This window comes from Cheilinus undulatus, linkage group 1 (assembly GCF_018320785.1).
Source record: "Cheilinus undulatus linkage group 1, ASM1832078v1, whole genome shotgun sequence".
In the NCBI taxonomy this organism is placed as follows: Eukaryota; Metazoa; Chordata; class Actinopteri; order Labriformes; family Labridae; genus Cheilinus; species Cheilinus undulatus.
The window spans coordinates 22,760,277-22,785,597 of record NC_054865.1 but is presented as its reverse complement, the minus strand read 5'-3'; the positions used below and the strand labels follow the sequence as shown (position 1 = coordinate 22,785,597).

At 39.0% G+C, this 25,321-nt stretch overlaps 2 protein-coding genes across 2 annotated transcripts in view; both read right to left on the bottom strand.

The window, feature by feature from the left end:
* The window catches only part of cep89 (centrosomal protein 89), an 88,294-nt gene extending 76,844 nt beyond the window's left edge, over positions 1-11,450 (bottom strand). Inside the window, exons 1-8 of the mRNA XM_041794590.1 lie at positions 11,207-11,450; positions 9,536-9,642; positions 9,017-9,163; positions 7,906-8,098; positions 6,162-6,213; positions 4,327-4,434; positions 3,745-4,005; positions 1,586-1,728 (exon numbers count right to left, since the gene is read on the bottom strand). Coding sequence (XP_041650524.1) covers positions 1,586-1,728; positions 3,745-4,005; positions 4,327-4,434; positions 6,162-6,213; positions 7,906-8,098; positions 9,017-9,163; positions 9,536-9,642; positions 11,207-11,248 — 1,053 coding nt within the window. The 5' untranslated portion in view covers positions 11,249-11,450. The remainder of the gene's footprint in view (positions 1-1,585; positions 1,729-3,744; positions 4,006-4,326; positions 4,435-6,161; positions 6,214-7,905; positions 8,099-9,016; positions 9,164-9,535; positions 9,643-11,206) is intronic.
* Positions 11,451-13,594: 2,144 nt separating this feature from the next.
* rhpn2 (rhophilin, Rho GTPase binding protein 2) overlaps positions 13,595-25,321 on the bottom strand; it is a 54,654-nt gene continuing 42,927 nt past the window's right edge. The window contains exons 10-15 of the mRNA XM_041794931.1: positions 22,951-23,070; positions 22,612-22,806; positions 22,136-22,212; positions 19,213-19,359; positions 17,981-18,136; positions 13,595-16,077 (exon numbers count right to left, since the gene is read on the bottom strand). Coding sequence (XP_041650865.1) covers positions 15,817-16,077; positions 17,981-18,136; positions 19,213-19,359; positions 22,136-22,212; positions 22,612-22,806; positions 22,951-23,070 — 956 coding nt within the window. The 3' untranslated portion in view covers positions 13,595-15,816. The remainder of the gene's footprint in view (positions 16,078-17,980; positions 18,137-19,212; positions 19,360-22,135; positions 22,213-22,611; positions 22,807-22,950; positions 23,071-25,321) is intronic.

Genomic DNA, 25,321 nt, shown 5'->3' with positions numbered 1-25,321 from the left:
GATTCCTTGCACACAGTCAAGGCACCCAGTGCCAGAGGCAGCAAAATAACCCCAAAACACCTTTGATCCTCCATGTTTGACTGTAGGTACTGTGTTCTTTCTTTGTAGGACTCATTCCGTTTTCTGTAAACTGTAGAATGACGTGCTTTTCCAAAAAGCTCTACCTTAGTCTCATCTGTCCACAAAATGTTCTCCCAGACGGATTGAGGCTTACTCAGGTACATTTTTGCAACTCCAGTCTGGCTTTTTTATGCCTCTTTGTCAGCAGTGGGGTTCTCCTCGGTCTCCTGTCATAGCGCTTCATCTCATTCAGATGACCATGTATGGTCCGAGCTGACACTTTTGCACCCTGAGTCTGCAGGACATCCTGAATTTGTGTGGAAGTTGACTGAGGATGTTTATCCACCATTCCAACTATCCTGCATTGCATTCTTTTGTCCATTTTTCTCTTCGGTCCACGTCCAGGGAGATTAGCCACAGTTCCATGGGTTATAAACTTCTTGATCATATTACGCACAGTGGACAAAGGAATTTCTAGATCTCTGAAGATGGTCTTGTAACCTTGAGATTGTTCTTATGTTTTCCACAATTTTGCTTCTTAAGTCCTCAGACAATTCTTGGCTCTTCCTTCTCTTCTCCATGCTTGGTGTGACACACAAAGGCACACAACACAAAGGTTGAGTCAACTTTTATACATTCAAACTGGCTTCAGGTGTGATTTCTATATTGCCAGCACCTGTTACTGCCACAGGTGAGTTTAAATGAGCATCACATGCTGGAAATAAAATGATTTATCCACAGTTTTAAAAGGGTGCCAATAATTTTGTCTGGCCCAATTTTTGAGTTTTGTGTAAAATTATGTCAATTTTGGCTTTTTCTTCTGCTTTTTTTATGTTGTTTCAATGCACATAAAGGAAATAAACATGTGTATACAAAAACATTTGTAATTGCAACAATTTCCGGGAGAAATGGTGTATTTTCTGGAAAAATTCCAGAGGTGCCAATACTTTTGTCCATGACTGTATGACTACTCTGAAGGAGTTACAAGCTTCAGCAGCTGAGATGGGAGAGACTCTGCATACAACAACTGTTGCCTGAGTCTTTCACCAGCCAAAGCTTTATGGGAGAGTATCAAAGAGAAAGTCACTGTTTAAGAGAACTCAATTTAAATCTCAGCTAGAGCTCTCCAAAAGGCATGTGGGAGACTCCATGGTTCATTTGGAGAGAATTCTTTGGTTTGATGAGAACAAAATGGTGCTTTCTGGCCATCAGACAAGACGCTATATTTGGAAGACACCAATCACCTCACATTGCCACAAACACAATGAATGACATTCAGCTTGTAGTGAAAATAGAGAAGCCAGAGATTCAAACTCAAAAACTGGGAGCAAGTCTCAAACCTTGAGTCCAAGTCAAGTCAGAAGTGTGTCAACTACAGGTACAACTTGAATCCAAGTGTCAGATCCCAGTCCCCATCTCATGTCCTCTCAAGAAGATTTGTTTAAAGGTTAGTATAACTGGCTTTAAAAACCACACCTTTGGAGGTTTTGTGTTACAGGGGGTTTTATCTCTGAGTCTGCCTTACCTCCTGTTTGGATAGAGGTCTAAAGCGAGTTTGATAGCAGCTCAACTCCACATTCAGACGATGAACTGTCAGCTTGAGGGCGTCATTTTCATCCACCAGCTCCTGAGCGTGTTGCCTCAGATTCTGCAGCTCTGACTGGCTGCCTGTCAGACAGAAACATCAGGTTTGACATATTTTTGAGACACAATGACACTTCAGTAGTATGCACTGGGAAAATGTCTCCAAAATCACAGTAAATCAGAATGAAATCTGTCAGTAAAAGTACTTAATGGTCTACGTATATCATAGATACTGTATTTACAAGCAGTTTCGATGATGATTGAGATGCTATTTAAAAGAAACACCCAGCAAATTCTGCCCTCTTCATTTTTTTTCTTCAGAAGCCAGTGATGAACCTGCTGACTGAATAATCTTGTCCTTTATCTAATTAAACCACTAGAGAAAATGAGTCAACAGTCTGCCCGTCAAAGGTGGAGGTGTAAATAGTTGATTTTTTTATTTACATGAGAACCAATAAAACCAACAAAAGACTTCTATCAATCAAGTTTATGGTAAATGTTCACTTTTAGTCTCAGTTAAAACCATCTAATGAAAACAGTCACATTCTGAATGACCATACTGCCAAAACTCAATCTTACCAAGTGTTTAGTCTAAAATCTTGTATACATCTCATGAAACTTAATTTCTTGAGTGTACTGAAATGAGATGCACTAATTTAGAAGTAGACATATTATTTAAACACAAGTAGATGTGGTTTAAATTAACTGTACTGACTCATTTGTGACCAAAAATTAGCAGAATACACTTGCCAAGATTTAAGATTGTGCAGTGCTGGTCTTCAGTGGGCTGAATGTCCAAGTAAAATGGCACTCCTACGAGGATTTGACTCTCCTCCTCTCGTTGACCCTCCCTTGGTTTATCCTGAACCTCAGCGTTAGGAAGGAAAATCAAAAGCCAATCCCTTAAGTGTCATAAATCATGCATAATAAATGCATGACATGGGAGAACGGCACTTGAGATCCAGTACTTTTCCATGCTGCTACAACCTGTCCCCATTCAATCTGCCAATTACACTCTTCCTTTGAACTATTTTTAAGATTTTCTTTTTCGGGTTTCTTTTGCATCACTCCCTCAACCTTTGCTATAATACAGCAGCTTTCTCATCAAGGGTTGCATTAAACTAAATCTAATACAATCTAGGACTTTGTAAGGTCCAAATCAAGAAAAATTATTATTTTTAATGGTGTTGCTTCATGTAGAACTCCATTTGTTCATCCATTTTTTACACTGCTAATCCCAGTCAGGGTCATGGGGGGACTAGAGCCTTTCCCAGCTGTCACAATTAAGAGTCACCGCTTTCCTTTACAAGCATGGTAGTACCCAGAGAGAAGCCACGCATGCACTGGGAGAACATGTTAACTCCAAAAGGCCCTGGCCATTTGAACCAGAAACCGTGTTGCTATGGGGCAACAGCGCTAACCCCTGCACCACCATGTACCCACCTCATGTAGAACTCAGCGAGTCTAATTCCCATTGTCTGAAGTTTGAAATTTTTTTTTATCACTTTCAAGTTGTTTCACAATCGTTTTTCACTAATACCATTTCCTGTTTTTTTTTTGGCGCCAAAATTTCCTTAAACTTCAATTCCCCATCTTCTTATTTGCTCTTCCACTCACAGTGTGGATGTGTATGTAAAACACTGCCATAAATGCCTGAATTGTCATGAACAAGCAAGTCCTCCAAAAAAGTAACATACAATAATAATGCTAAGTAGACGTTGCAGGTTTTCTAAAATATTAACATACAACTCAGTCAGATTTCAGACCCATCACTAGTAAAAATATGACTTTTTAAGACTTTTCATGACCTTACATTTTTAAAAATCTAATTTTAAACTTTCCAATCAGTCATGCACGTCTACTACACTCCGGTCTTTTCTGCATCTGCCCTCGGTCACTATCATGGAAGGAGGAGCCAGAAATGAAAGGAGTTATCTTTCAACAAAAGGATGATCCAAAGGATGACTGCCCCAGGTCACAGCTGCCCTTATTGTGACTCCCTGCTTCATTTCTTCTGTCTTTTTTTATTTCTGTCTTCTTTTCAAACTTTACTGATTATCCTCCCCTTCCTATATAACTCAACTGAGCTCTTGACTCTACCTGCAGACAGTCTCAGTGTTGAGGAGGTACGACCGTGACTGATCTCCTGTTCTAGGCGTTGCAGTCTCTCTTCCAAAAGCTTTTGATAATCTGCCATCCTTGAGCTCTTCTCTGGCAGCGCCTCCGCTGTCTCCCTCTGAACCTCCCTCTGCACTTCACCGTGTGCTCTCCTGGGCTCTGGGGACTGCTGGGTGGGGTGTTTGGGGTTTTTGGCTTTGCTAGGCTGGCTGGGATGGACAGTGGTTAGGACGGGGTGTGTGGCTGGAAGGAGAATGGTACATACTTATAAGAACAGATTTTAAATAAAAGAAACAGAGAAAATATGATTAATTTTGTTTCTATATATTCTATTTAATCAAAATTTTCAAGGACTGTAGACCTGTTAGCAATGGTAAGGTGGGTAGAATCATTTAACTGACCCTTTTAAACATTTTCCTAAGGACAAAAAGCTCTAGAACAGTCTTGCAGGACAAGGGAGGGATAAATGAATTGGATTTCCTCTTAAAATATTAATATAACGTTACCATGAATGCAAAGAATTTATCAAGTCAAAAAGCTGGCCTCTGCAGGTTTTACATTCACCTGGCACATCTTCCTTCAGACTTCCAGATCTCCTCCTGACAGACACTTTCTTTCTGGAAGAATCAGAGCTGGCTTCAGGTGACTGAACACCGGTTTCTACAATAAAATCTGAGAAGAAAAAGAGATCCATTATAAATGAACAGAATAGAACAAGCAGCAGGGGACCTGTGTTTATTATGTAACCTGTTTTCAATAAGGAGCTGCAGATTGCTTCTTACATGTGACGTCTCTGTTGAATGTGTCAATTTGCCACACAGCCGGCCTGTAGTCAGAATTTTAGCGATAAAGGTAAGAGCCATTTAGGGATACATCAGAGTTTTTAATTAAACACCACATTAAGTCTGCAGTCATCTCTGGTAATAACAGCTGGGATGAGGCTCTCTATTCAGCTCTAATGATGAAAGGCTATATTATTGCTAGCTATTACGAGTCAAGTGTTGGATAATAACAGCTCTGTCTTCTTCTTTGGCATTCGGTTAAGGTAGTGGTTCTAAGACTTTTCCTGCAGTGATCCTTTAGCAGATAAAAACATTTCATGCTCCCCCACCCTTCATCATACACATATAAACACATATCAACACACACTAAACACACTTTCCGTCATTTTTTTCTAAAACTAATTTGTAGAATTGATCTCAAACAATGTCTGCAAGAAGTACTGAATGATAACTTTAGTGTGTGACAGCAAACTGAAAAAATAACAAGCAGCCTTTAGAAAGTGAGAAACTGTGAGTGATTGTACAATATGAAACTTGAATTTTTAGGACGTAACAAATTAATTAATTGAAAGAAATGTTTTAAAGTCTGATTCCCTGATGATGAAAAATTCCCTAAAGATAAAAATTTATCAAAAATTTCTTTTGATGTTCATACCTCCACACCTGCAAACATTTTAATGAATTATTTGGGCTTGTTTTGTGTTACAGACTGCAACTCTCACATCATTTTCAACATGGGGCTTTGAGCTATACTTTCCTCCTAAATGAGGGAGCTGCAGAAAACTACCTCCCACTGACAGGATGTGGCAGAACTGGACTGACTTTGTTTGTGAGCATAGGAATACGTTTGAGGCATCTAGTAGTTGTTCTGTTTACTTCAGTTATTTTTGTAAACAAAAACAATTGAAACTCTAAGTAATTATGAATATCGGACAGGAAGTCAGTATCGGCAGATATTCAATATTGAAAAAATCCGATTGGGATCAGGGGCCAAAAGTGCTGATCAGGACAGCCCTAATATCAATGCCACCTACCACCACCAACACATGGGCCCTCACAGGTCCCAAATATGTAGACTGAAGGGCAGGAAGAGGTGGGGTCTCACAGGCATTAACAACTGGAACCTCTTTTCACAGTGGTTTCATCTGATTAGTCCCATGACACCTCTAGGGGGCAAGACAGTGAACTCTGACATCCTAGAGCCTATCTCCCTCCATACTAGGTCTCACTTCCCACTTTACCAATACAAAGATATTCTTTATTTTACCTACCTTTCCACATGGCAATAACAGCCCAAACATCATCAATACCTTCAACAGACCCAGGCTCTGTGTCTGCAAGTGACAATGCTGACACTGACAACTATAGCCCACGACCCCCCAAAACAAAACAGCCACTTTTAGTGCCAACATTACACATGAAAAAAGAATTGTTTTCTTTGGCTAACCATTAAATGAAAAACGATATAAAAAAACGTTAATGTGACTTGCTCAAATAAACTCTATGCACAACATTTTATCCTATTTGCAGGTTTCCTTTTATCTACTTTGCTCACAAATGTGTGTGTTGTATGGGAACAATGGTAACCTGTGTCTCTCATGAGTGTGAAGTCAGTACCTGGAGAAGGTGCTCTTTCTGCAGCCATCTGAATCCCCTGGGCTGTGCTGATCTGAAAGAAAGACAAGCGTGAAATGAGCAAGTGTTTTCAGAAAGGTTTCTAAAGCCTCACTATCTAGATACCTTTTTGTGTAAGACCACTGCCTTTATGATTCCTGTCAATACAGCACTAATACGAACCTGTCACTGTGGTAACTGCTGTGAAGTAAATCAATGTCAACGGGTCACAGTGCTGAGCAACATGGTGAAAAGACAGCTGAAACTAAAATCATGAAAGCAACATAAATTGAATACTTGAATTGTGTGACAATTTATTGGGTACACTTACCTTAAAATGATGCAAAGAATTAATTTAGGCACTATTAAACTCTATTATCTAACACAGATGTGATTTTGTAATCTAGCTTTTTTTCTGATTCCAGAATTACCTACTGGTGATGGTGATTATGATAGCTCCTATAACATTTGTTCACAAAAGATTATTGTACAAGGACAAAAAAATATCATGTCCTGCATTTCCTCAGTGTTTTTTATGTTATGAAAGTCGCAGGTGGCAGCTAGACTCTACAAAAGCCTGAAAAGACTAATGACAGCCAAATGGGAAAATTAAAGGTTGGTATTCAAATCTAGAGAAATACAGAGCGATAACAGAGAGTTCACTTTTTGAGCTCATTGTCAGTTCTTTCAGTCAGTTTTTCACACAGCTAAGAAGATTTAAAATAGAATCAACTGGCACCACATGAATTGCATGAGAGCCAGAGGCACATACTCAAAAAGTGATGTAATGTGGCAAGCAGAGTGATGTCAATAAGGAAGAAATTACTTGCTAATTATTGCAAAAAAATGTTTTGGAGAGCTAAGTTTTTCTACTGAAGAACAACAGGCATGGACATAGATTTCTAAACACTTGAAGGACATTTCAACACTGTAAGATTAATCTCTATTCATTGTACAAGTCTGCCCCCGAGTGGATCAAACTGGTAATATTCTCCAGCAACTGTACAAACTGAACTTAATATGAAAAAAGGAAGAGGAAAGTTATCATCCCTTAACACATTCAACCAAAACAGCCATTTATCTTGTCATAGCACATACTTTGATTGTTACATTTAAGGGATACAATTATGGGTCTTACAGTAAGCCAACAGAGTGTGTACACAGTGCCTTGCAATTAGCCAGAACAAATAGTAGTGCACATCATGATACTGGTTATTAACCCCAAAATCTGAGGGCTGGTTGGCAGGCCAGCAGGTTTTCTTTAACAACTCACCCGTAAACAAAATGACTGTTCATAACTATACACCACCAGAAAGCTCTGATTCTCAGAATTCTGACCGTGTTAACCATTTCAGGATAAAAACCACAGCACTCAGTGACTCAACACTAGTAGCAGCTACAGTGAGTCTGACAGTTTGGGAAGAAACTTCAGAGCGTTACCTTTTAAAAAACATATTGGTTGTGCTTGTACTCCAAATGGTTTAGTTTAACTTGGGTTTTCCTTGATGGCCTTTTTTGACTCGTTTTACCAGGAGTTCTATGGGATTTTTGGTGCTTTTCTGTTATACATATGCCAGAATTTGTCATTCAAAAAATGTCTATTTACCTCTGTTTAAAAGAAAATTCATAAGGAGTTTTACTTGTATCCAAACAGTTTTTAAATAATTTCAGCAGCAATCTTTTAAATAAGGATTAAATGCAGTAATGCTCTTATCACAAAGAAGTTTGAAAATTAGTAAGTTCTCACCTTGTGTTTTAATGATACAGCATAGACAGGTTCTGTGACTGAATAGTTCTCCTGCCTGTCCAGAGTTTGGTAAACATGTTCGCCCCTGTCTTCTTCATCCTCCAACACTTCTCCCTCGTCTTTCAGCTCCTCCTCTGAGTGTTCAGGGGAAGACAGGCGGGGCCGGCTGGCCAGATCTTCCGACCATCTGTCTCTAAGGATATTGAAGAATAAGGAACAATCAGTTAAACTGTTTGTTTAATTTATTCTTTTAATACAGAGTATCAAAACCTTCTTACATCCTTCAGTAGCCATTTTTTCACAAAAGACATTTTTTTCATTTGTAATTGCACCAAAGTAACCTTGCAAGGCAGATGGATACGCCTGTTTCCTTGTTTTTCACAGGTGAATCCATCTTGCAAAGCTTCCATGTGAACTGTTTGGACCCGGTTAGAAAGTGACAAGATCAATCAGCTGCGAGGGGCAGTACTTTCAGGCGCAGCAGAGTCCTGATGTAAACAAGCAGCAGCAGCAAGAGCTGGTGCAGTTATGGAGGAACAGATCAGCGTGGATGCTGCTAAAGCGCCAGTTTTATCAGAACTTGATGACATTTCTTCGTTAAAAGAAGAACAAAGAACAGCAGTGAGTTGTTTTCTTCTCAAAAACAACAAAAGTCAAGTACATGTCTGTAGTCGCCATGTTTTGCATTATTCCTCAGTAGCTGTGCACGCGTAGCTTGCTAGCAGCTACGTCACGTGCTTTGTTGCTCTGATTGGCCCGTAGAGATGTGACGGACAGAACGTTCACCCAATCATACTCCGACGATTTTTCAAAGCCTCTGCCTTTTCTCAAATGCTTCCTTTTGAAGCTTTCCCAGATGGATGTGTGAAACAAATCCACCTGGTGTGTCAGGTTAGCACCAAAGTACAGGTGTTAATAATGACATGATGTGGGAATATTTGCTACATCTTAGAGTCACAATGACATTAAAGGCTTCAGTCTGTAATAAAAGAGACTTACAAGACCACAGAAATAACAAGATATATACACCATATCCCAGTAATCAGAAGACTATCACAATGCTTCTCAAAATGCTTGTGATTATATGATTACTTTTACTGAATGGGGTTACCTGGTGTAAAGTGCTGTGCTGATGTTTGGTTCAGATATGAAGGATCTTGATTGATCACTCTCAGAGAGAGACCTAGGCCTGACAGGAGGGATGGCCCATGTCTGTCCAGTAAGTGAGGAAGACAAGATGGCTGCTGCTAAGGCTGACCTGTGGACAGAAAGATGGAATCAAAAGATATTGTAATGTAAGAACAAAAGCGCATGCTGGTAACAGAACTCCAATCACTGATGTTCAGGACCAGTGATGGAAAAAACTGAGCCTGTGGGTGACATTTCTAACTAACTAGAAAAACAATGCCACTGAGGTATCATGTAGCAAATTTGTCCATATGTTGACCAAAACATCTCTAGCAAACACAACATAGTGTGGGGTTAAAAGGAAAGAATTAGATCGTATTTATTCTGAAATAAATCAGATATTCTGCAAACCAAAAAGTTGTTGAAAATAAAATAATTACCTTCAAATGACAGCTATATTAAATATTGTAGGAATACACATGTGATGAACAGGGATAGGTACCTGGGTCTCTCGGGTGAGGGGTCAGGGCTACGTGGAGGAGGGGTACGGGGAACAGCAGGTTTTGGAGCAATGGAGGCAGCAGGGATCAAACCAGGAGCTATATGTCTCTACAGAACACACCCAGAGGTAGGTTAGGGGGAAGGTTGATATCAAAACAAAATTTTAAAAAAGTTACAGACACAATGCATGTCCTGTGACATAGGTTGAGGGACCATATCTGTACATCACATAGCTGTTAGACAATAAAAGTAGAGGAAAACTTAAGAGCCAATGTGCACTTTAAGATAAGATAAGCAGAGTGGCATTATTGGCAGTATTGACAGAAGTCCAGACAAAGAGCCAAGCCTACCACCTGAAGGACAGTTCCAATAGAGCACCATGATAAAGAAAGTGGTACTGTACATGATATCAAGGGTTATGCAAGGAATTACTATGTTATGTTATTTTGTGATAAAGCCTGATAAGGAAAACTTTGACATGATATAAGCCAGCAGGGTAACGATTTAATCTAATGAATAACAAGCTTGCCGCAACTGGCACGCTGCCAATTGTAATTGCATTTGTGCGATGAGCAGCAGAACTAAGTATGTGGGTTGCTCCCGTGAAGAGATTTGCCAAATCTTCTCTGCCAGTGCCAAACAGCCGATTTTGCTGTTGCTATTGACTTTTGTTTTGAGCTTCTGGTACCCTGAGGTACTGACAAACAGGTGCCTGTTATGCTATGTTATGTTATGTTATGTTATGTTATGTTATGTTATGTTCAGGGATGAGTCCAGATTCTACCTATGGCAGTTAGATTATAGGGTCAAAGTGTGGAGAAGATGCAGAGAATGCTATGCTGATTGCTGTTGATAGAGTAACATCTTTTGGTGGAGGTAGTGTGATGGGGAATTTCCCTCAAGGGCAAAAACAAGGCCTGTAATCACTGGAGGCAATGCCAGAGAGATGAGATTCTGCAACCAGTGGCAATCTCATCACTCAACAGTCTGAGACTGAACTATTGCCTCTAGGATGACAACGCTCGCCCCCACAGAACAGGGTTTATCAGAGACTACCTCCAGAATTTGGCAGAAGATTTGGCAAAAAAACATTTAAAAAGGGAAATAAAAAGGTTTTCCAAAGGTATAAGATTCATTACCAAGAAGCATTGGTACAACAAAGGAATAATCTACCACACACACATTTCCTTACTTGTATTGCCAAGTTTATTTTTTGTTTTGTTTTAAATAGACCAACCAGATATTGTTAGATGAAGTACACATTAGGAAAGTCATTGCAGATGAAAAGAACGGGAAGAAAATTACAGCATTAACACTTGATCAACGGCAAACCCACTTTAGACGGGACATGTCACATTTAGATCATATTCAGCACATTGTAACAAGCACTATTTAAACTGAAGCAGGATAATAGAAAATAAATATCAACTTTTAGTAGTTGTTTTAATTTGTATCAATGATAATGGGACTTGTGCTTTTCTCCACAAGGCAAACTAATGGTCAAAACCAAGCTGATGATAATGTCCTTAACGTTAAATTAGCTAAACTTCGACAGGAACTTGAAGCGTAGATTTAACTGTAACCAGGTTAGAGTTAGCCCAGTGAAAGACAACATTTGGAGGCTAAATTCCTGAAATAACATAAACTTTATTGAAACAGAAGCAAAACTTACGAACTCCTGGTCTTTCTCCCTCCTGAAATTGAATTTTAGCATGATGAAAAGCTTTTTTGGGCAACCCTAGTTGAAGATCCACTTTAGGTTGACATAACGACTAGTTAACCGAGCCCTCATCTGGTCAGATAGTAGTAGAAACGTTAACTGGTCATTGCTAGTGTCGTACTTTCAGTACTTTTGTTGTAACAATTGAAAAAATATAATATTTCACGGCATTCAACAGGCTGGCTGCTACATGGGCTGCTAGCAGATGTCTCGTATCCAGACGCTTTACCACACGAAGACACCGCTGTACAAAAGCAGTGCTGATTGGTTACAGTGAGACGGACAGCCAATCAGTGGCTGACATAATTTGCCTAGCAACGAATGTGCTTTCGACAAATCACAGCGCCAGTAGGAGGCGACGCAGTACCGCTTCATGATTAACCGTCGACTCGTCCTGTGCGTCCTCCTTTCTGTCTTGTATTGTTTCTACAGCAATTATATTTTTTTTCTGGGTCTTTATTTTTATTCTAGATTTTTATCAGTTTTTTATGATGTCTTTCTAAGTTGATATGTTCTCGGGTTTTATGTGTCTGCTTGGGTGATCGTGATGTTGGTGTTACAATGTTGGCTAAATTTTTCATTCATGTTAAAGTATTATTATTATTATTATTATTATTATTATTATTGTAGTTTGGACTGACTTCTCTTGGGGACATACCTGATTCACTTTTAAGGATGAAAGTTGGAGTTTGGAGTGTACTTATGTTACCATTAGCTAAATGTAATACATTGCTATTATTTTTAGTAATAATAATATTTAGAATGATAATATAACTTGCATTAAACTAGGCTATGTTTGAACTAATGCACAACTAGTGCAACATCTGATCTTAACATGTTTCTCTAACTGTGATTGCCCAGTCACCACATTCAAAAGTTATTAGCATTAATGTTAAGAAGGATAATGCTGTAATAAGAAATTGTAATAAGAAAAGCATGTTTGAGGAACACTGGGAGAATGAAAAGAGTAAATGTAACAGTAGTGCAAAACAAGAAAATATGACCCACTCATGCGTTAAAATTTTCTCTCTAAATTTTATTTTATTTTTATTTTTCTTATTTATGTCTTCATTGCCTGTCCTGTTCAGACTGCAGCCAAGCCAGGGTTACTTTCCTCTAAATGGAGGTTCACCCTGGACTGGCTGTCAGTTTATCACAGAACAGACATAAAGAAGGCCTTCTGGAGCCAAATGTGCTGCTCAATGTCAGAAAACCAGTTTTGTTTTTTGTTTTTTATGATTCTGTTGAACCACAATTAAAAAAGTAATGTCTGATTTTCATTGGTTAATTAAATTGGTTTTAAGTAGATTTTTATTTATTTTTACTTTTGTCAGTTTCAAGTGATCTCAGTGACCATTGTGAGTTTTTTCTTTAATGGAAGGGTACCAACAATTTTATCCACGTGTATTTATTTTAACTGGGCAGATGCAAACCTCATGTAAATATGCACACACTACCTTTAAAACTCTCTTAGCAATCACAATTTTGGTCATATCGAAGACAAGAAAGTAGTTTTCTTTTCAAGGATACATAAAAGAGACAACCATAAAATGTAATGAGTCTGATTTCTCTGATAACCTATCCTGTGCAGGCTAACTGTAACAGTATACTTTCCCAAACATTACAATTCTAATCTGTCTTTGGCGATATATGAGCTACAAATTCCAAAGTGAGCTTTATGAAACAATGTTCTCTGGCCTGACAGATGATGGTTGAATTAATGCTCTGGATAAATTGAGCATACATGAAACTAAAGTGGGCTTTCACTTCATTTCCCACCACACATTCATCAGCTGACAAGAACCCTAAGATTTCACACAGGGTATTCATGGTATGGGTGAAGACGGTTTAATGCATCAGAATAAATCACATGATTTCTCCTCTGCCTTCATGATGACGTATAAGGATTTCATGTGACACAGGGCCAGACTCACAGTTAAATTCATGAGTGTTTTGACTTAATGTGTGTTGACTCACTGGGTGCCATGGTGAAACTTGAATCCACTCATTCTCAATGTGCTACACTGAATTTCTGAGATAGACTGAAGTTGAAGTTAAAAGAAAAATCAATTCAAAAAAAATGTTTGCCCCCTTCTTTTATTGAGATTTATGCACATTACACAATATTGCATTCATATCACAGTTGCTATGCAGCAGAAGTACACAGAAATGAGCAAAGGAAACAAAACTTCAGAAAAAAGGTACCTCAACCCTCTGCATGTACACCAAGGCATTTAGGATCACTTTGCACTGTGAAATGCAAGGAAAGATCTGTTATAGCAAAATCTTTCTATGTACACACACCACATTTAGCATACTTATCAGCACTTCTTAATATTAATTGTGATATTTTCCTTCATAATAAAGCATACATGGCACTTAATACACTAATGTAGGTAAACAGAGACAGCAAAGAGTGTTACATCTCAGTTTTTTGTTTTAAACATCCCTACAAAGACAAAATGTACCAGAATATAAATTCACCAAAGGATTAAGCAAGGCTAGTAAAATACATTCCTTCAAGAGACCAACCCAGAAATCCAACGTGCAAATATTCACAACTTGACCATTCACAAATAGAGAAGACAAATCCTACAATTTTACAAGTAAATATTTATATTTTTGTGTATGTTTTAATTACATAAATAATTTGATTATCAAATGTGTATAGGAATCTACTTTGTAGATAAAGAGATAGTCCAACACTGCAGAGTGTCAGTTAAATGTGGGATGGTGATGATTCAGACAAAGAGTAAAAACCTGACTGCGGACTTTGATCAAAGTCACTGCTGGGTGACTGGCTATCGCTGGCCTGTCCACATTCTTCCCTTCTGGAGACAAAACAACCTTTAACTATGCTTAGATTCACATTAACAGCACATTCTCTTCTTACAAATGCACAAACTTTCAGAGCAGGACAGAACAGGGTAACATGAGTCAGGGTGATAAATGGTACATCCAGGCATTTTGGTCTGAGGCATTACTGGCAAGACATATAAACCTAAAATACCCATATTTCCATTTACACAGCCATGATACTCAGCAGAATCATAATCCTAAAAGGCTGTCTCACAAACACAAAATGACATTATTACATAACTAAGGTATATGTATGATTTTAGCAGCTTATTTAACATTGCATTCATCTAATCTTCCCATCCAAAAACATCTGTACAGGTTATCCCTCAATTGTTATGTAATATACTGCAACTAGGTTCATGTCATCTCCATGTGTTTTTAGAATATACATGTACAGCAAATCTGACAACTGGCATAAAAAGTATGAAACAGACACATGAGAACAAAACTGCACAGTGCACAGCTACATCAGTACACAATGGAGCTAACAAGGGACTGTTTCAGCCACAGTGAAATTACCCCCTTTGCAGCAGAGCTGTGCCCAGTGCTGGGTGTGTTTGTGCGACTTTGTTTCTGTCCTTCAGTTCGTCTGGAGCAAACTGAAGGACAGTTTGCCTTGTCGCTGTGCTGAATATTTACAGACTGGAATGATATCTGGTGTGTTTTTACACAAGTGCAGCTGTGCTGTGCTGTACACATAGACTGTACAGAAGAAGTGCAAAAAACCTGATGCCCCTCTTTTCTTCTATCTCTTTTTGTTGATATTTCTTAAAGTAAGTATTTTTGTTTCTTTGTTAATTTAAATCCCATCAAGATTTTGTCTCAGTGCTTTGCAGCTATTGTAACTCTCCTCCTACACCATGTTTTCTGCTGCATAGTACTTGTTTTGTTTCACATTTTTGCACAAAAAATAGCTTTAAAAAAGTAATGCTACCGCTGGTTTGTCTACAACCTGCATTTTTGTTTATACTGGCCAGCAGAAGGCGACTGCAGTGGTTGCAAAAAGAAGTCTGATTGAATGAAGCAGGTTGGAAAATGACTCAGTCATTTGATTTATTACACGAATTTGGGTTTTCCTATGGGATTGCTGTCTAAATCACTGGTTTCAAATCCTTTTTGAAAACAGCGTGATGCCAATTTTGTAAATTATGGTCTAATTTAGAGCATAATTTCCCATCAGAGCAGGGCGTGCTACTAGACATGGCTTTCTTGATTGAAAAGACCTGCCAACAGGGGTAGAGACTTGGAAAATAGTATTAACCCTCTTGTAAAAATGGTCCTCTCTAGCCCGAAAATAACAAGAAATTATGGCAGAAGCTGTGGCCTAAAAATGCAATTTCTTAACCCAAAAGGTACTTTATGTCTAATTTTTTTTAAACAGTCTATCATTGTAGGCATACTGGCATGGTACAGGACAATGATCCTGCACAATCCAGTTTACTGGTCTGTGCAGGGCAGGTGCCCATCTACCAACAAAGACACCTGCATGTTAACAGTATTTGGCACAGTCACTTTCAAAGGTAACTGGTTGCAATGTTATCATTACACTGGTGATGTAACAGCGACATGCACTACTGCTTAGAGTAATAAAGGTGCTGTACTGTAGCCAGAACAGGCCCTTTACAGGTACAACACAGTACAGTACACAGGCTTCATCTGTGTACTCTATAAAGCCAGCAGACAGTCTTTAGTCTGCAGCCAGCTCAGTAGAGGACACTGTCATTGTTGTAGGAACTGGAGCTGGGGAAGGTGGGGCAGGGTTTGTTCCAGGGAAGAGCTCCGGAGTGATCAGCTGTGGGGAGGCTGAGGGTGCTGGCGCTTTTCAGCTTGTTCTTCAGACCCCAGCTGAGAAAAGATGACTTCTTGGTTACTTTGCGGGACTTCTTCTCGTCGTCATCGTGGGCCAGACAGATCATGGAGTAGGTCTTAGGTAGGTTTCCACAGAAGGTGGCACTTTTGGTGGGCTGGAGAGAGATGGACATTTTGTTAGAAAACACTCAATGTTTCTTGAAACCAGGATTCGCTGAAACTAGCTGCAAGAAATTGAATAAAGTGGCATTATGAGGTTGGTATCTACACAATGCCTGTCATAACAGGAATAGGCTCAGTCAAAAGCCATCTCACAAAAACTCAGCTTCTGCTTTGACCTGACTGTTCATATCTAAATGGTCAATAGACTTGAGCTTGTATAGTGATTTTGTAGTCATCTGACTACACCGCAGGTCACACCTACCCATTCACATCTTTCCATCTTTCCACTCCATTCACTCCTCATTCTCACACTGATGGGGAAGGTTGCTATGGAGAATTGGCCATCAGTATTAGCTAATGCCATTCAAACCTATCCATACAAAGTGGAAACAGAATTAAATTTTTTTGCAAATTAACTTTAAAAATCAAACTGACAAAAGTTTTCCGACCCTTTACGTAGTGCTTAGTTGAAACACCCTTGGCAGCACTTACATACTTGAGTCTTTTTGAAATGACGCAACAAGCTTTGCAAACCAGGATTGAGGGATTTTCTGCCACTGTAGTCATGTTTGATCGGGACCATCCGTGGACAGCCATTTCCAGATCTCTCCAGAGATGTAGGACAGGGTTTAATTGAGGACTCTGACTCGGGACATTCACAGAGTTGGCCCTAAGCCACTCCTGTGTTGTCTTGGCTGTGTGCTTAGGGTCATTATCATCTTGGCAAGTTTACCTTCAGCCCAGTCTGAGGTCCTGAGCTCTATGGAATAGGTTTTCTTTCAGGATATCTCTGTACTTTGCTCTGTTCAGCTTTCTCTCAACCCTGACCAGTCTCCCAGTCCCTGCTGCTGAAAAACACCCCGACAGCATGATGCTGCCACCACCATGCTTCCCTGATGGGAGGGTATTGGATAGGTAATGACTGGTGCCTGGTTTCCTCCGGACATAATGTTTACATTTGAGGCTACAAAGTTCAATCTTGGTTCATCAGACAAGAGAATCTTATTGCTCACAGTCTGAGGGTCCTTCAGGTGCTTTTTTTTGCAAGCTCCAAGTTAGCTTTCATGTGTTCACTGAGGAGAGGCTTCTGTCTAGACACTCAGCCACAAAGCCCAGATCAGTGGAGGGCTCTGGTGCTCAGTCAGAGACCATTAAGTTCTTGGTCACCTTTCTTAATAAGGCCCTTCTCCTTAGTTGGAACAGGCGACCAGCTCTTGGAAGAGTCCTGGTCGTGCCAGACTTCTTCAAATTGAGAATGATGGAGGCCACCGTATTCTTGGGACCCTTCAGTGTAGCAGAATTTTTTTTGTCACCCTAGATCTGTGCCTTGCAACGATCTTGTCTGAGCTCTGCAGGCAGTTCCTTTGACCTCATGGCTTGGATTTTGCTCTGATATGCATTGTCAGCTGTGAGCCTTCTATAGAGAGGTGTGTACCTTTCCAAATCATGTCCAATCAATTTAATTTACCACAGGTGGACTCCAATCAAGGTGTAGAAACATCTCAGCAAAGATTTCAGATTCTGAGTTTTTTTTTTTTTTTTGAAAACATTTCTAAACTTATGTTTTCACTTTTTCATTATGGGGTACTGAGTGTAGATCAATGAGAATAAAAAATCTATTTAAACAACTTTAACATCAGACTGCATCATTAATAGTTTAATAAAAGTTAGCTACAGCTTAAAATTACAGTGCTTACTCTCTGAAGACTGTTTGAATTATTTTAAGTAGGTCATAACAAAAATCTGCTTCTCATAGCTCACTGATGTTTGAACCTGAAACACCTAAGCAAAGAAATCAAATATTCCACCTGTGCCAGCCAGTAATATGATACAAAAACCACTCCCACTATCATTACAGAAACCATAACAACAGGAAGTAAAGAGAACACGGCGTACCATCTGGGGGTTGCTTTCCATCATGCTCACGACCTGGATGTCGATCCCATCCTCATTCACGTCCTTCAACAGCCTCATCACCTCACCCACACCCATCCATTTACAGTCTGTGTCACCTACTGCGATGATGTAGTCGCCCTCTTTCAGACTGTCAGCCTGAAAAAAAAAAAAAAAAAAAAAAGACACAGTAAAGAGAAGAGGTTAGAGAGGAGGTCACTGATATAAGATGTCCTCAGACTGCAGCAGACAGAGCAAATATTGACAGCTGCAGGTTTGTTTGAATGGCAGCCGAGTCAGGTTCACCTACTTTCCTTTTACATCCTGGAGACAGCCAGGATCAGCAGAGAAAACACAAAGGTTGATCCCAAACAAATCCTTTCTGTCAAAAGTGTGTGTACCAAAGCACATTTTTCATAGCTGTGGGAAGTCAGTCTGATCTACACGAGCTTGGCTATTTCTGCCTGGTAAGTTGACCCCAGGTCAACAACAAAGGAGAATCAGTCTTATTGAATGCAGACTTAAAAGTTATAAAGAGTTTGGCCCAGTTTGACTCATGTAATTCTGCTAATCTCTTTCTCTGCATAGCCTGCAGAGTCTAATCAGAGTCTGCTCTTTGTTAGCACCACTTAATGAGCTGTCAGACTTAAAAGGATTGCATGGACTAAATACTCTCTGATTCTTAATTCAATTAGTAGCCAGAGTGGCTTCAGAGGGAGAGAGAGTCCAGACATGTTCTAAAGCTGAATCCTGAGGGCAGCTTCTCAGAAATACTTTATTGCACTTTGTATTTCTATAATCAGAAAGCAGGCATGCCTCTAATTTCAGTCCTGTGTTAGTTCTCCATGCATGGTAATCTTCTGGCAGTGACAGACTACTGAGCAAATTATGTACTCAGCTTTCGTTTATCTGTGACAGAGAAAGTCCTGAAATATGCTCCATTACTAAAAAACGAAAATCCTCTAAACAGTGGAAACTCTGTCCTGTCCCTCATATTAAACTGCAGAAACATCTGGGAAAGCATCCGTCAATAAAAATGAGAATTAACTAGCATCGTAAAGCAAATACAGGCATAGTAATCCAACTAAAAATGAGTTCAAGGTCTTCAATAAAAATAAGTCTGTTGGGCTTTGCTCGTTAACATTAACTACCATTTAAATATAAATGTAACTTTCTGCAAATCTGTTTTCCCAAATAGAAAGGTACGTGAAGACTAGTAATGTGCATTAACTCACAGCAGCTGGGCAGAGGGGGTCCAATGAAACCACCTGGACAGGTGATTCTCCTTTCAGAGTGAAGCCCAGGTCTCTGTCCACAGGACGGAGTCGTATCATCCGCGGTGCCGTCCATCGTTGTTTTGCTGAGAAGACTGACAGAGGGCCCTGAGAGGAGACAGTGATGCTGGGGTCAATATAACTGCTGGAAATATTCTGATACTTTAAAAGCATTAAAGTCTTTGTAGGAGAAACCCCTGGGTGACTGCATATCAAATCTCAACCTTATCTAAATAATCAAAAATGTAAACTTGCATGTAAAAACTATAGGACAGTTCTATGACCAGAGAGTATGCACAAATGGTCAGACTCTCTTAAACTTGCTCTTCTGGTTGCCAGGTGTGTTTCTAAAAGGCCAGTCACACCTCTTAGTGGAAGGAACAAAAACCTTTTTGTGCTCCTTAGACTCAGTGATTCATATATTAAAACACTGCCAACATACTGAACATGATAATTCTGTCTATTCAAATGCTGAGCCAATACACAAAACCATACAGTTATAGGACCATGGCACATCTACGGCTCAAGTAAGATTTTAAATAAGGCTTAACCCATTAGGGCTTGTTGTGCAGTTGATGTAAAAGGTGCAAATATGCTTGAACAGTAAAAGATTTTGAGATAACAAAAACTAATAAAAACAAATTATAATATTACTGCTCAGCTGTTGATGTATGAATAACAAAACTCTTTTAGTCTTTTTATTCTATTCTATTTGTGTGTAACACACACAAGTAGTGTAAAGTAATTGTAAATATTGCTTAGATTATAACAGGTTTTTTTAATGACTAAAATAATAAAATATTTTCTCTTCATCAGATAAAAACCCACAAACATCAATATAAACTGACCATAATGACTACAGACATTTTTTATTAGAAGCCAACAGCTTAATCCTTTTAATATCCACTGTTTCTAACCAAATAACCCACAGTGATTAATCAAGTATTTCTGTTTCAAATTCTGATCTATTCTGAAAAGACAACTCCTAAGACAGGGGTGCCAAACAGGAGGAAATGTTTGGAGAGATTGCAGGGTTGCAGTCTCATTACTGGGATGGCCAATAAAGAGTGGGGTGGGACTTAAATTGGAAAGATCAAGACCCTTTCACCTCATTGTTACATATTAAAGTAAGTTTTTGTTTTCAAATATAAGTAATATATATAAATATAATAAAAATAAATTATATACATACAGTATTTATTACTATTTTTACTATATTACTGTTTTTTTAAGTTATGTCAACTGTGCTACATTAAAGAAATCAGATACTATCACTTTAATAAAACTTTCTACTGTTGTGGACAGAAGATTTCAGTTGCTATGGCAGAAGCTTGTTTTAGCATTGTTTTCCAGGTAGAAAAATATACTATAAAGCTAATTTTTAAAGCCTTTCTGACTGAGGTGATGTTAAGGATAAGATAAAATAATACTTTTATTGTCCAATTGCTCAGAAATTTGTCTTATATCACCAGCTCATCTTTAATCATGATAAAATCTCATTGCAAGTAAAAAGAATATTGTTAAAAATAGCACAACTTACGTTAAATATTAAACGTTAAAGTCACCTGTCAGACCACAGTTCATATGCAAATCATAAATAATGAGTCTTTGTGCCTAAATTTATTAAGATGTCCTCAGTCAGTGGCTGGATTCAAACTCATACAGCACTATTCCATTTGGGAAAAGCTGAATTACACAAATACATGCCAAAATGTATATTTTTGCAGCATACTTTTCAGCCATATCAGCTTTATTAACCATTCTTGATAAAGCAATCTGCTGTAGCAAATCCAAAATGTTTACTAGCCTTTATTAGGCATTTTTACACCAAATTGTTAAAAAAATGTGCATATGAAACAAAGGCACAGTAAGAAAATACCAGAAATACTACAGAAACATTAGTTTCCTAAGAGGTTGTCCACATTTTTTATACTTGTTATAGTTGTTGTAATCATGCATGGTTGTACAAATTGCCAAGGTAAACTTAGACTTTCCTCAAGGCACACAAGTGCCTCACCACACCTTTTGAGGACCACTGATTTATACTGCTGATGTGTACAGCAAATTTTTTGGTTGGAAATGTCAGCAGAAATTTTCAAACCTGCTGATATTGATATCATGTCAGTGATATTGTGTATCCCTAAAATAGGATCCTAACAACATTTTTGACAACATTAATTTGAGTGGTTGGCCTTTTTTAAAAATTGGGGTCATGATTCCTCATCAGGAGATTGTGGTCGGTCCAGATGCCTGACCAGCTGAGAACCACTGCTCTATGGCATTCAATGGTTACTACAACTATATTAAAAGCAAGGATACTGGAACATGTTTAAAGAGGCTATTTTGTACAGATATCAATAATTTGTGCCTTGAGATTTTGGCTTGATCAGAGAATTTTTTATTTTTTATTTTTGGCTTGATTTTAGGTGAAAAGGTTTGAAAAGCACTGCTCCGTCATGTTGTTAGTGAGAAGGTCGTGACCAGGAATTCTTTAGAAAAAGTCTCATCTTTGAGAACTTTCTGGATAAATAAAGGTTCAACCAAAGGTAGTGAATAAAGGAGAGGAATCCTTTGACCTTCCCAGCCTCCAACATAATAAGCAACCCATGATCAGAGCACCTCTGTCCATGGTTAGTGTTAGTTTTAAATGTTTTGTTTTGGATGAAAGTCCAGGAGGCTTTGGTAAAACATCAGAAGTCTGCATCATTAAATGTGTCAAAGCTTCCAGGAGCCTCATCTTCGGTTGGTTTATTCAGAAATAACAAAGACTTTTGGGTGTAAAAAACACAAATCTAGAGCTGTTTCATGTCACTTCATGAATAAACCAACCATCACATACAGATAAAGAACAGTGTGAGTGGAAAAATATTAGTACCCCACATACCAGCCGGTGGAAGAAGTCAGTGACTTTCACCTTAGTGGTGGCAGGAACCTCCATCTCTGCTTTGTGCTCAGTTTTAGCTGTTTGGAAAGAAAGGGGGGGGAGACAAAGCAGTTATTCTTCATTGTTTACTGTCACAACCACATTTCAACTGTAGCCCTGCAGAGAGAGAGCGAGGAGTTAGCAGAGTAAACATTACATCATTTGTCCCTGGAATAAATGTCACTTATCACATGTGACTGCAGCAGGTGTGGTTTTTATGAACCGTACCCAAAGAGACAAACTAAGCACGTTGGCTCTGCTTGACTTCAGTGCTGTAAGTGAAGTGTTTGTTGTGGTGACACTTGCTCGTTTCCATGTAAACTACTAGAAGAATAGCCCTCAACTCAGTGGCACTTAATGGCAATACAAATAAACTTTTATTCCAATCCTGCCCTCTTTTCTTGTAAACAGAACAAATTAACAGGTTGAAGACTCACGGATGATGTCTGGAGCTTCTGTGTAGTCTGTGAACTCGTCCTCACTTTCATGTTCGCTGAACTTGTTGAGCGAGCTCTGGTGACTGGCTTTTAAAATGTCCTGCAGGATGTCCAGCTTGTTCAGGTGGTGGCACAAACCGTAGATCCTCAGGGCCTCCTCATGACCCAGGATGGCCCTACGGATGTGTGCTTTACCTGGGGAGAGGGTGGAAAAAGTCAAAGCAGAGAGAGGAGAGCAGAGAACAGGGGAATGACAGGCATGAATATTAAGTCAGATGCTTTTTTGGCTTTTGGCTGTTTTGATCTTCTGCTGCTCTCAGCTTAGGTCCTTAAACTCACCGATGCGTTCACGTTCATCTTTCTTTTTCAGGATGTCCAGAGGAGAGCGTCCCTCTGGAAGGCGATCATACACCTGAGACAAAGTCTTCTCCTGCTGGTCCTCATCGTCACTGGGACCCACTGAAGATGCACAGAATTAAAAGATAAATCTTAAAAATCCTAATTCTAAAAATGTTGGGACGTTAAAGCAATTTTTGCTTCCAAACAAATAAAGGGGCAAACATGTCCCTGCTTATTTCAGTGAGACAATGGCAAGCAACATTCAGCAACAGTTACAACACCATGGCTTCACAGTCAGAGTGTGGGTAATAGACTGGCCTGCATCCAGGTGAGAACTGTCTCCCACTGAATATGGCACATTATGTAGTGCAAAGTATGACAATGTAAACTACACTCTCTAACTTATGATGTTCAAGCAGGAATGGGAAGGAAGCTTGTGTTTTTAGGATTTTCTGTATCCTTACATCATTTCATGATAACGGTTTGATTAAAAAAGTGTCAACCATTAAAACTAAGGCAAAAAAATTGTTGTCCAGTGGGATCTCATAGACCCATAAGTTTTCTTCTTCTTCATCTCCTGTTTCAGTGGATTTAAAAGGTAAATCTGGAGGATCAGAACGTTCTAGTCTTCCCCTGACCAGTCTGTTTACTGGACAGTACAGAGCATTTGTTTGTAATGTTTATGGTCAGTCTGTTTACAACAGCTCTCTTTATTCTGTCCTGTTTCTGGGCTGAGTCCTCTCTCTAAATCTCTGTGGTTAATTGCTCTATTCTGCTAATTCACACAGGAATCTGGTAATGAGCTGCCAAACTCAAACGCAGCATCACTCCGTTCCTCCTCTATTGAGATCTGTTGCTGTCATAGCAGCAGTTAAAACAAGGGAAAACTCACTTTTCTTATTTCATTTGCAGATTAAACTCCTCTGATTTACACGTTTTTTTTTTAAAGAGGGGGAAAACAAGACTGCAAAAAGTACCCAATGTTAATGCATAGTAGTAAAAAGTTTTGAAATATGGACATGAAATCACACTTTAACTTAACAAATAAATCTTTTCAAGAAAGCGATTGAATGGGAAGTTTACTTGACAGAAACAACCAAAAACTGATTTACAAACCACTAAGTTCTCTTACTTTCTCCTGCAGCTTTCCACCAGCAGCAGCAGTGTGCACTTATTTTCACTATCTTTCTTTTTTCTCCTCTTTCTCCGTCTATAGCAGGAAACGTAGTCTATCTTTACGGGGGCATGTGTGTCCTTCTGTGTGTTTCTCTAAATAGCTGTTATGTAAGAGCTTTGTGGCTGACTGTGGATCGGTCCAGCCATCTGACATGACTAACCCAGTGGTACAGCTCTATGAGAGCAGGTTTTACAGGCTGTTTGAAATCAGGAGGTGAAAACGTCTCACACACATCTCATAATCATCATACAACTTAACCATCAACAGTCTGACTAATACGACAGAACAATGAAACAAAACTGATCAAACTTCAGCAGGAGGTGTGCACAGAGAGTGAGTGGATGTTGTTCAGAACAAGAGATAAAAAGCTGACATGACTTCATCTGTCAACCTAAAATTCACTTTTCCCACTCCAGACTTTTATTAAACTACTTTAACTCACAGTATATAGGTATGAAAAAAAACCTGCGTCCATCTGGCATCATAATACTTCTGTAAATGCAGACAGTGCATGTTACTTTCAAATTAATGCAAATGATGGAGTCCAGCTTTAACAGTGCTGCATCACATTAGCAGAGACATGTTTGCATGCGCCGTCATGGCACTGAATTCAGTCATGAATGTGTGCATTATAGACAAATGTTGGTATGAGGATAAAGGCACCTTATCTGGTCAGGGAAAGTGATATACATAGTCTATGTAGTTTATTTACCATTGATAGTGCATTCAGAAAGTATTAACCTTTTTCAGTTTTGTTATTTTCAGCCTGATGCATTTGAATTCATTTCATTCTCATTAATCTACACTTAGTACCCCAAAAGGACAAAGTGAAAACAGATTTTTTTTATTGCAAATAAATTAAAAAATAAAAACACTAAAATCACACACAGGGTCTCTGGAGCTCTGTCAGAGTGACAATCAGGCTGTAGGTCACTTCTCTTACTAAGTCCCTTCTCCTCCGATTGCTCAGTTTGGCTAGGCGACAAGCTCTTGGTAGAGTCCTGGTTGTGCCAGACTTCTTGAATTTGAGAATTATGGAAACCACTGTGCTCTTTTAAGTCTTCACTCCCAAGTACTGTAGACTTAAATCAATATCTTAGGCAAACATGCCAAAGTGCCCTCTGGGTTCCCTTCCAGCAGACACCCCAGGTGGCCAAACTGTGATGAAGTACCCTCTGGAGTGTCTTCTCAAGG